General features: G+C 30.8%; 1 protein-coding gene across 1 annotated transcript; it reads right to left on the reverse strand.

Moving 5' to 3' along the window:
• Positions 1 to 2,632: 2,632 nt before the first annotated feature.
• LOC149894351 (uncharacterized) lies at positions 2,633 to 4,479 on the reverse strand. Its single transcript, XM_090078088.1, has 2 exons — positions 4,267 to 4,479; positions 2,633 to 4,141 (listed from the first exon to the last, which is right to left on the reverse strand). The coding sequence occupies exons 1-2, from the start codon at positions 4,360 to 4,362 to the stop codon at positions 2,633 to 2,635; spliced, it is 1,605 nt and encodes a 534-aa protein (XP_089934214.1). The 5' UTR covers positions 4,363 to 4,479.
• Positions 4,480 to 12,461: the final 7,982 nt, after the last annotated feature.

Here is a 12,461-nt window from a genome sequence, read left to right on the forward strand (position 1 = left end):
ATATCGTGAAATAGCACAAAACCACCGAATGAACATTTGTAAAACAGGAGTTATACTTAACAGGTAAATTTAAAACAGCAAAGTAAAAGACTCCAATACTACAGAGTGAAGGCTGTCCACGAAGTGGATTAGATGTCCCCATTCCATCATAAAACAGCTGTAATTTTAAAGAAACCTTGCTGTAATCACTAAAAAGCTCATGGTTTTTACACGCTTGGCCATCAGAAAAGTTTTTTATAATTCCTTTTTTTTGGTTTATTAAGATTTAAAGCATCCATATATTGGGCGTTATGAAGAAGTGATTTTAGCGTTTGTTCTACTGATATATAATGAAAAGTGTCATAAACAATCTTTGAAATTCCTTCATTAGTTTCATACCTAGAAGGGCCCATGTTGCATGTTTCAGGAGCTACAAAAAGAGAATTCTTTTCTAAGTGTTTATCTTGTTTATAAAATGTATCAAGAAACTTGAGTGGCTCATTGCAATGTATAAGCCTACTTTCTAACTTACTCTTAAACAATGTTAAAGTGAAATCATCTGCTCCAATGTCATCTAAAACTAATAAAGCAGCATTACCAATATATGAAACTAATGATTGTGAAATATAATTAACAGAAGCAATTACTTCAGGTATGATATAATATGGAACACTGCTGTTTGCTCGCAATGAAGAAACTAATCAAGAACCAATATATTCTAATGTTTTTTCATGATAAGTGTCAACTTGATAAGTAGAATTATCTGGGAAACTAGGCAATGAATATTCTGGAAAACTAGGCAATAAATCGTTATGATTATCATTTAATGGATTACATAAGGTAGATTTTGGCTCAGGATTTACATCAATAAAATCATTATCAATATTACGGTAACATTTCATATGTCTAACTAGAGACATGAAAGCTGTAAAGGTACATTTACAGCCATTAAATATAATTTTTTATATTTAATAAATATTTGAATTTGAAGCTAAACAAACTTACTCTCACCTCAGTTTAATTTAGGTTTCAAAAAATACTTTACTTCCATAATTCGTGAATTATTTGATTTTTAAATAAATATTTAGGAAGTGAAAAATAACTTTTGAACTCATTTTGGATTAATAAATTTTTTTTAAATGCATGAAATAATATCTTTTACATTTATTAAACTCGATACCGCATTTTAGAAAAGTAAAAATGAAAGTCAAAATATTAATAAAAATATTATAAGGAATATTAATAACAACAGCGTACTCTTTTTTTTTTTTTTTTCTTCAGATGACCGTAAGATGGAAACATAAATTGTGGAAACATCAATTGATTTATCATGGCGAACGATTTATACTCTTTACTTTCTTTTTGAAATAAAGACAAAGAAAGCAAGGTTTATAAACATTATCAACGGCTTTACCAACGGCCTTTTCTAATTGTTATTAATTAAAAGATTGTAATATCATTAAAGCACTGTAAAAAAATGTTGGCCACGTTATACGTTTTTTTTTTTAATAGTTTTTCTTTTACACATCCAAAAATTGTTAAGCCCATAAAAAATTCTGCAGAAAACGCTGGCGAATAGAAAGTTTTCCCTTCTTCTCTCTACTGCTGAAAATCCCTGAGACTTTACAGCTTACCAGAGAAATTAAATATCCCAATCATTTGGAAATAGATCTGGGAATACACAAACTAAGACTTAGAGTGCAATTTGTAAAATGCTTACAAGTTGGGTAGAGGAGATTGGGATCAGAAGATCCATGGTTCATTCATGCTAATAAGAACAAGAAAGGAATTGATGAACAAAGGAAAAAGAAAATACGGAAAGGGATAAAGGATTTCTTGGGTTTAGATTTTGATGCTTTAAAGAGCCAAATATTAATTCCAGATATTCTTGAAATAGAAACTTGATTAGATTGTAAATCGTTTTGTGTGTTCTGTAAACATCGTATTGACGTGGACAAGTTGGAATAGTATTCCAGAGTATTGTATTGTTAGGGCAGGTCGAATTACAACTTTTTTTGGATTTCAGTGTTTGGCATTATGGAGATAATTTCTAAACAGTCCAAAAACACATCCTGGAAAATTTTATGAAATTAAAATAGTTTCTTCATGAGCGATTTTAGTTTTGAAGTTGGGTCCTAAGGCTTTCCGCGCAACATTTACTGCGGCATTGTATTATAAATTCAGGACCCAACTAATTTATATATAAAATAAAATAAATAAAAAGCAAAAGGACTGACAGTTACTTAGAAATAAAGAAAAACAAAATAAAGTACTCTAAATCAAAAAAATATATATTTTTTCTAAGTTAGATATTCATACTTTAACAAAATTCTTCTGTAAATTCTGGTCCGGATTTTATAAAAAAAACGCAAATTTAAAATGTTGAAAATTTGTTTAATGGTTATATCAGGGGTCTAAAAATGTAATCCTGCGGCTCTTTTTTTAAAATTATTTAATGAATATTTATTTTAACTATTTAATGAAAAACCTCTCTACTTAAAAAAGGTTGCCGACGCCTGGGTTATATAATAGAATACTTGTAAAATATTCTATTATATAACCCATGTAGATAATCTTAATTATTTCAGATAAGTTAAATTTACCCAATAAGTTAAATTTTAATAACGATTATTAAAAACCTTTGAATTAACTGTCAAAATTTGAAATTATATAAATAAAAGATTCCATAAAATTCGCTCTGTGAATGTGAAGGAAGACCTGGGAGGTCAATTTTTTCTCCAGATAATAACTTTTCTACTATCTCTTCACCGGTAATATCATGAGTTGTTGCTGGTTCATCTATGTCTTCATCAAAAATGTTTATGAGTTCATACCATATATGAGCATCAATGTTAATTTCTGGAATTTTATTAATTCTGTTTATAACTTGGCCATCTTTTTTACGATTTCTAATATCAAGTATCCTCTGCATAGCTATTGATCTTATATATATTTCCTCTGAATTTAACATTGAGTACAAAATATTCTCAGGAAGTAGGCAAAAATTATTGAACCTTAAGTTTGCTAAGCAAATATCTTGCACCTCTTTTCCTTGGAGCTTGATTTGGTTAATCATAAAATATATAATTGATGGAGCTTCATGTAACTTATTGCTCTTTTTATGGAGGAACCATGTAGGAACATAGACTTGGACAATATAGGTTACCAAAATAATTAATTTAGAATCAGGAACTAGTACTCGGACATATAAAGACATCAACCGTATTGCCAATGTTAACCAACGAGAATGATTAAGGGGACCAATTTTCCAACTTGAATATTTAACACTCATATTTCCAGTGGCAATTGCAATGCAATATTCATATAAAAGCCTCTGGTCACTAATTAAATCATCTAAAATTTCTTTTTCTAAAACAATAAATGGAGACTTAATAACACCAAAATTAACAACTAAATTAAGCTCATTATTGATATTTGCCATTTTACCTAAAGGTCCAGCAAAATGGTTTGGTGAATTAGTTACTCCATCAATTTTTTTAAACAAAGGCCTAAAGGGAAGCTCATTCTGATGAAGATTGCAGTCTATAGTCTGAAGTTTTCGTCCCAGTTTTTTCTCTAACTCCACAACCATTCCTGCTTTATGACCTGTGTTTGTGGAAGTATTGTCTACCAAAACTGCTTTTAGAGTGTTTAAAGAATCATACTCTTCAAGAACTTCGTATAGGCACTGAGCTTGCTTTTTTCCTGTTGCTCCAACGAGAGGTAAAACTTTGTGAGTAAGAAACTCCCCACTGTAAAGGTTAGGGAGAAGTTCTTTAGTCACAGTCATGTGATGTTGTTTCTCTGTTGATCTCTTTAACACAACCTCACCATCTTCTTTTTTTATTTCTCTTATAACTAAAGTTTCATTATCAATTTTACCATCAACACCAAGGCAAACAAACTCTCTGTTATTTTCAAAGGATTTTAAGTCTGATAATACTTTAACTGACTTTTTTTGTCTGTCTATTTTGGAATTGTCTAAAACTAAACTTGATATAATTGCTGGATCATTAAACAGTCCTGATAGATCGAGCAAAAGAGCATTCCCTAATGCAGCTCCAATCGAACTTCCTATATCGTTTCTGATCAACTCAATAGCAAACTTTGGAAACTTCCAAAGATTGTAAATTCCTGATGGATTTTTTGCAGGCTCCCATATCTAAAAGAAAAGTTATAAAGTTAATTAAAAAAAAAATTTTATATAAAAAAGTGATATGTTAAAAAAAAGAAAGTAAATTTAAAAAATGTGATAATGAACTAAATTTCGATTTATTAGTTAATTACCTCACTAGAGCTAGAAATAACAGATTCTGAATCAGATTCTGATAATACCATTTCTGGAAGTAAATTAAATGTTTCTTGTTGTAATGATTGTTCCATATTTTTATGTTCAGTTTTAAGTTTCTTTAAAGATCCTTTTCTAGACCTTTGACAATCAACTGAGCCAAGTTGAAATGATCCTTTTGGACCTAACTTATCTATCTGGTCTTTTAAATATAACCTGTCTTCTACAGGAACCTAAATATTATTTGATAATATTGAGAATTTGCATATGAATTTCATAGTATTAAACTTTATCACACTAGTAATATACTTGTGTTCATTTTATTTAAAAAAAAAACTTTTATTTTATTTATATATTACACCATGTAACAACATTTTTGTTTATGTTAATTTTTTAATGTTTCTTACATAATTTTTGTATGCTGATTTCAGTGGTACCATTGGTTTTTCTCTATCATCAAGATTTCCTGAGAAAAAGCATAAAGTATATTTCGGAGTTTTCGTATATGTGTAATGCAATTAAAACATTATATATATATGCTGATTTTAACTATATTCGTGTGTTTATTTTCAGTTTAACTAATTACAACTGTTACATGAAGTGGTGAATATGTCTAGTAGATCCTGCAAGCTTTGTCCTGACTCATTCTGTTATGTTTGTGGTTACTATATTAGTCCAACACAAGCTAAACATAAGATTGTCAGTGGTACAAAATTCTTTACTGCATATCATGCTTATTTTGGCATGGCTATGGGAGATCAGGACAAATCGTGGGCACCACACTACAGTTGTGGTAGCTGCAGATCAACTCTGGAAGGATGGCTGCGTGGAATCCGAAAGTCAATGCCCTTTGCGATTCCGAGAATATGGAGAGAACCGACGAACCATCATGATGACTGCTTTTTCTGCATTGTTGACATTTCAAAGTATAAAAAACCGAAAGATAGGCTGACTCTAGTTTATCCAAGTACACCATCTTCTATTGGACCAGTTCCACACAGTGATGAATTGCCTGTTCCTACTCCACCTCAATCCGAAGAAGCAGCTGCATATCATTCTGAAGTAGACTCACCGGATGAACTCAATGATGACTGTGATTTCAGGGAACCGAATGATTCACCTCATTTCCCTATCCAACAAGAACTTGATGACTTAGTACGAGATTTAGGTCTCACTAAATCAAATGCAGAACTTCTGACATCACGTTTGAAAGAATGGAATTTATTAGATCCAAGGTGCAGAACCTCGAAATACCGAAAAAGACATGAAACATTCGCATACTTTTATGTAGTATCAGAATCACTGTGCTATTGTCATGACGTTCGTGGTCTTTTCAATGACATTGGCATTGTTCACAATCCTGAAGAGTGGAGATTATTCATTGACAGCTCAACAAGAAGTCTAAAGGCAGTTTTGCTCCATAACGGAAACCGATTTCCTTCGATTCCAGTAGCTCATTCCGTTCATCTAAAGGAAGACTATAAGAACGTGAAGTTGTTGCTTGAGAAAATCAACTACGACAGTTACAAGTGGGATGTATGTGGAGACTTTAAGATGCTAGCATTTCTTCTCGGTCTGCAAGGAGGATACACAAAGTACTCGTGTTTTCTTTGTTTATGGGATAGCAGGGCTGCAAACCAGCACTTCACAAGACGTGAGTGGCCAGTGAGAGAACATTTACAGCCTGGTTCGCACAATGTTATTAATCAATCTCTGATACCTGTTGAAAAGATCTTACTACCACCCCTTCACATTAAACTTGGTCTTATCAAACAATTTGTCAAAGCATTAAACCCAGATAGTGCAGCATTCCAGCATATTCGGCAGATGTTTCCAAAGGTGTCAGATGCAAAAATTTCAGCAGGTATATTCGTTGGTCCACAGATTAAAGTTATGTTGGCATGTAAGGAGCTTGAGGACAAAATGTCTGCTGTTGAAAAAGAAGCATGGACTGCATTTAGACATGTTGTTCATAGCTTTTTAGGCAACAATAAGAGTGATAACTACAAAGAGATAGTGGAAAACTTAATTGTACGGTACGCAGATATGAAATGCAGAATGTCAATAAAGCTGCATTACCTGCATTCACACTTGGAATTTTTCAGACCAAATTTGGGTGATGTGAGTGAAGAGCACGGGGAACGTTTCCATCAGGATATTCTTGCAATGGAGAAAAGATACCAGGGCAGATGGGATGCAGCTATGATGGGTGACTACATCTGGTGTTTGATACGCGATGACGAGAAACTTCATAAAAGAAAACCTCGTTCTACTGTTCACTTTTAGTGTTTTTTGAGATTGTGAGAGACTGTTACAATACAATATAATGTAACATGATTGCAAAACGATTTATATTAATTATATGTTTAATTGATTTTTTTTTTTTTTACGACCAAACGATTGATGCAATAAAAAATCCAATGTCATATTCAGACTCAGCATACTCAAATTAATTAAGAAACATCAAAAAACTTTGATAAACAGAAATTTTTTTTTTTTTTGTTACATTGTGTTATTAAAAAATAACATAGTACTTCTTTATCTGGACTACATGTGCATAAAATATGAGTATTAGGACAATTATCTTGACTACATTTGATATTTTTATCATTACAAAGTACAACTTTAAGATCACATGTGCAGGAACTGATATCAAAAAGCCTATCCAATTTTTTAGAAGTGTTTTTTTCTGTTAATACTTTGCATTTTCTTTGGTTAATTAACCTGGATATGTTTAGAAGTACTCCAACTTTTTTTTCGACACAATATGTGGACATTAATGGTAGCCGAGTGTTAACTTTTTTCCAAACCATGATTACTTTTTCAGCTATCAGTTTTACAATTACGCTTAAGCAATAACTTGGATAAGTATTTTTAAGAAAATAAAAATCTTGAATAATCTGTCTGTTTGTGGGTGGTTCTGTATTTGCAAGAGGGTTAGGACTTCCACCAAACTTGCTTTTTGTTTTTTGTGCAATTTCGTGTTTTACGCTTGTTTGAAAACATTATTTTTCGTCCACAAAACTTTTTTTTTTCCACACAATTATAACATTTGTTTATTTTGCGTAAGTGCGGCAATCTTTAATTTGTATAAAAATGTTAGTGATAAAGATGGCGTTGCAAAAAAATATTTCATTAAATATATCAATATTTAAAATCATTTTAGCTCAACTTAAACTTCATTAAAACAAAAAAAATTTTACCAAGCACATTTTTTTCACCTATTAATCAAATCTCTTTATTACCAAACCCCTGATTCCAAAATCGACCTGCCCTATTGTATTGTATTGCGCAGTATTTAATTGAAACATTTCAGATATATATTCTCCTGTGTGAATAGAATCCTATACTTAATGAAATAAATGAATTGATTGCTTGTTGAAAGATTTACACCAGTGAAATGTAACAAGGAGGCTGCTTCCTCCGACCCATGCATTGGTTCTGTGACAAGAACTTATGGGTCCAAGAGGAAAATAGACTCGGAAAGTGTTTTCCCATTTTGTTGATTATGTTTTGATTTTCTTTTTAAATAAAAACAACTTTTTGTCATTTTCAACAAGCATGCTTCTTTAATAACAATCTCGATGATGGTGTTGACGTCCATAAAAAGGACTTATAACAGCCGAAGGTCCTGTAAACCTTTAAGTAAATACGCTTTTAAATTGAGTATGAAACATGTGACATGTACAAACTTTGGAATTTTAAGACCTTTGAACTTGATTTAGTTGATGGTGTCCACCAGAGAGGAACACAGTTAAGAATGATAGACTGAGAATGAGGAGAATTTATAGTCAATTTTTAAATTCATAGCTGTAAAACGAAAAGAGCTATAATATTTACTCTAAAAGTACACTATCTGGACCAATGTAGGATGTCATAAAAAAGCCTATATATGGTTTGATTCTGACCTTTTGATAGCAGAAAAAGGAAAATATTTACGCGAGTGCCTTTTGGAAATAAATTCTTACTGAATGTCAAAAAACAAAAATGTGGATAAATAAAAAATAGATTTAAATAATTTCACAGCAATCCTTTCTCTGTTTCTTATATTATATTACATATATTACATATATTACACATACGTACACATACACGAATATATTACATATATTAAATAATTAGCAGGAATATACTTATATTTGTGAATATATATTTGATAAAGTATTAAATAGTGAATCCAAATCCGGATTTCGGAATTTCAGAATTCCGAAATTCCGTCATATTTTGAATTTTTAAAAATCCGGAATTCAAAAACGCAATATCCGGATTTTTCGAATTTAGAAATTCTTATTTTATTTTTGAAGTTATTTAGAACTGTTTTTATAAAAATTTCAAAAAAAACTTTTGTTTTGTTTTTATATTATGTATTTCTTCCGTTCTAAAAATTTTAATTTTTATTACTAAAAACGTTTTTCAACAACAAAGTTGTCATCCTCAGTAGTATAATACAACAGTTTTTAGTAATAAAAATTAAAATTTTTAAAACGGAATAAATACATAATATAAAAACAAAACAAAAGTTTTTTTTTGAAATTTTTAGAATTTCGAATTTAGAAGAACTTTTACTATAGATGGCAGCATTGTGTACTTTCATTGTTATAAATTCAAAAAATTTAAATTTTAGTAGGCTTAGGCTACTGCAAATGCATTAAATTTTTTTTTTTAAATGAAATATTAACATTAAGAAATTAAATTGTATGCAGAGTAGACAAAGTAAGTCATTATATTAATTTTATGTTTCAAAAATTTTGTAGACTTACATTGTTATTGTTTTAAATCCCAACCCAAGTATGGTAGATAAATCTGAAGAAACTTTTATGGACATTTCAAAAGAAAGCTCATCAAATTCTGTGTGGAAATATTTTCTACGAGGGAGAACAAATCAGGTGGCGAAATGCATGCAATGCAAGCAAGTTTTAAAGATATTGGGTGGATGTACAACTCCCATGCACACACATCTTCGTTCTAAACACAACACAGTTTTGAACAAGCGAAAGTTTGATGAAAATACAACAGCTTCTACATCTGACAGTAACGATAGTGTTGTGAGCACAACCAGAAAAACGAACACGATCATTGATTTTTTCAAGTCAAAAAAAGATGAAACTTTTCCTGCCGTAGTAGCTAGAATGATTGCTTCTGATGGTTTACCGTTTCGTGTTTTTTGTGCGTCAAACGATTTAAGAAAATGTTTAACAATGCGTGGAATTCGGTGATATTCCAAAATCACCCACCAGCATACAGAAAGTCGTGATGGATTATACTAAAAAAATTAAACAATTGCAAATTGCTGAAATTAATCAATTAAAAAAGAATTGATGCTTTAGTCTAACATTGGACGAGTGGACGTCCTCTCGAAATAGACGTTATATGAATGTTAACGTTCATGGGTCGAAAAATATCTGGAATTTGGGTCTTTCTCGAATTAATGGTCGATTTGCGGCTGAAAATTGTGTAAAATTGTTAGAGGACAAGTTAGAATCATTTCAGTTAAGGAACGATATTTCGTGTATTGTAACGGATGGTGCTTCTATGATGCAAAAAGTGGGTAGATTATTACCATGTGAACAAATTTTGTGTTTTGATCATGCAATTCAGATTGCAATTGTAAATGTGATCTACAAACAAACAGAGAAAGAGGTAGATGAAGATGATTATGAGAGTGTCCTAGATCTGGACTCTGATGAAGAAGATTTAAGTGATGATGAAGGATTGCAAGTGGGGACGAGAAATGAATGTGATGTAGAAATTACTGAAAAGTTTATCATTGCGAAATGTAATCATGAAAGTTCGGGTAATTGTTCGAATGTTTCGACGTTCCCCTTTAAAAAATGAAGTGTTGCAAAAACATGTGAAGGAAGATCATGGAAAGGAATTGCAGCTATTGCTTGATTCGAAGACTAGATGGAGTAGCCTGATGTCCATGTTAGAACGTTTTAATCTTTTGAAAAGTTCAATAAAAAAGGCAATAATTGATATCAAAGCGGATACATTTTTGAATGATTCAGAATGGAATATAATATCTACAGTTTCTAGAAATTTGAAGCCTATAAAATTAGCCGTAGACGCGTTATGCCGTGCTGATGCAAATTTACTTTCTGCGGATGCAACATTTACGTTTGTGTTAGAAAATTTTGATGAGAATGAAGAAATTGGCCGTGAAATGAAAAAAGAGTTTGAAGTTCAAAATAATCGAAGAAGAACTGTGGTATCCGATGTTCTTCAATATTAGCATAATGGGGGTAAAACCAAAATTCACAAGAACATTTTGCGTCGCTCGAAAACTGAAATAACCAAAATTATCATATCCCTAATCTTAGTGGTGAAGTAGCATTAGAAATAGACCCGACAGTATCTGAGTCTACTAAAATGGATGACGATAAACCTATCGAATCATTGGAAACTCAGTTATCCTTGCAGGAAATTCTTCAGCAAAAGATAAAGGAATCACTCTCGGAATCACGGTCAAAAGTTCTACAAAAATCATCGATTCATTCCGAAATTCGCAGTGAAATGAAGTTTTGGGATGAAGGGGGATCCCGCGGAATGCTTTTGGAAGATCTTTACAAAAGTTTATTAACAATTCCACCAACTAGTGTGGAGTCAGAGCGCGCTTTTTCCACTGCAGGAGCATTTTCAACAAAAATTCGATCAAGGCTCAACGACAAAACATTGGATACTTTGTGCTTTTTAAGAAGCTTTTTCAAAAATCAAAATGAAAATTGAACTTTCATTTTGCAATTTTATTTATGTAGTTCAAAAAAATTTTAATATGAAATATTTCCTTATTTTGTAATTTGTTTTAATTTTATTGTTTTGAACTAAATACATTTATGTTAAAAAATAATGTACTTTCTTTTCTTTATATTTTTTTTAATTCTTCTATAATAATTCCGGAATTAAACCGGAATTCCGGATTTCATCTCCTGTAATTCCGAAAATCCGGAATTCAGTTTTTTACAAAAAAATGGATTCACTAGTATTAAATATAAAATGAGGTTATGTAATAAACATTTGAATAAAAAAAGTAATAACAAAAAAAATAACAGATTTTTTTTATTCGTTTGTAAATGAATTAGTTAATAAATATATGCTTCAAAAATTCTACATCAGATTTGCAGTAATAAAGACGAAAATATTAGAACTACTGACTTAGAGCTTTCTCACAACAGTTCATCAAGTCCTGAGAGTCAAACGAAGCAGACATTTGCAGAAGAATTAGATCAGACCATTAATCAGTCTCATGCTGGAAAGGATAGCAGTAATAAAGTACTCAAGTGTCTGTTCATAAAGTTCAACTTGTAGAAAGTATGAGGAAAGAACCAAAAATTTAAAAATTATACTGTTGGCACTTTAAACAATTTCTCAAAACTCTATTGAAAGTGAAAGAGCATACATGACAGCTAATGAAACTTTTTTTAAAAGAATTCCTTCCCATATTTTTCTGGTTTGAGCCCTGATTAGAAACTTACGGCGAGTGAACGAATTAAAGAAATTTTCTCGAAATAAAGCAATCACATTTTCAAAGTATTGATCTAGTAAAGATTTCTATAAATAAATTGAAATAATGAACAAATCTTGCCACTTAAATACACTCCATTTGGAACCAAGGCTAAAAAAAGAGAAGCACAATATATGAAGTTTTATTTTAGGAAAAACCAATGGTATAAAGATATTACCTTGTTATCGGACATCGCCGGTTTTTTTTGTTTTTTTTTTGAAAAATTAATAAAATATATATAAAGTTTACAAGAAGCTGAATGTTCAATCAAACACAGATTGCGCTACTGTGAAACTCCGCAGTGTTTTATATTGGAGACATTTTTTATTGGAGATATAAAGCAAGTTTATTTATTGTTAATTTGTAAATAAATGAAAGAAATAAATAATTTTATAACAAGCTTTTAAAATTATATGTACAAAGAGAAACTGAAGAAAAACAATAAGAACAGCTCTAAACATAATCTTCTGTGTTTAAATTTACAAGACTAAATAGAAACAAAGACTATAAATCGCAATCTTTAAAAAATGGTAGTAAAAACATGAATTTAAAACAAATTATAAAATAGTATTTCTTAGCACTTTTTATAAACCTAACATTTACAGAATTAAGCAATAACTTCCTTTCTTCAATTGAATTCTTCAAGCAAGTAAGAATTCTCAAAAATATTGGCTGATCCACAGATTTTAGGAA

The sequence above is a fragment of the Hydra viridissima genome, unplaced genomic scaffold (genome assembly GCF_058129835.1).
Source record: "Hydra viridissima isolate aposymbiotic clone 2 unplaced genomic scaffold, HvirCarnegie_v1 scaffold_1, whole genome shotgun sequence".
NCBI lineage: Eukaryota > Metazoa > Cnidaria > Hydrozoa > Anthoathecata > Hydridae > Hydra > Hydra viridissima.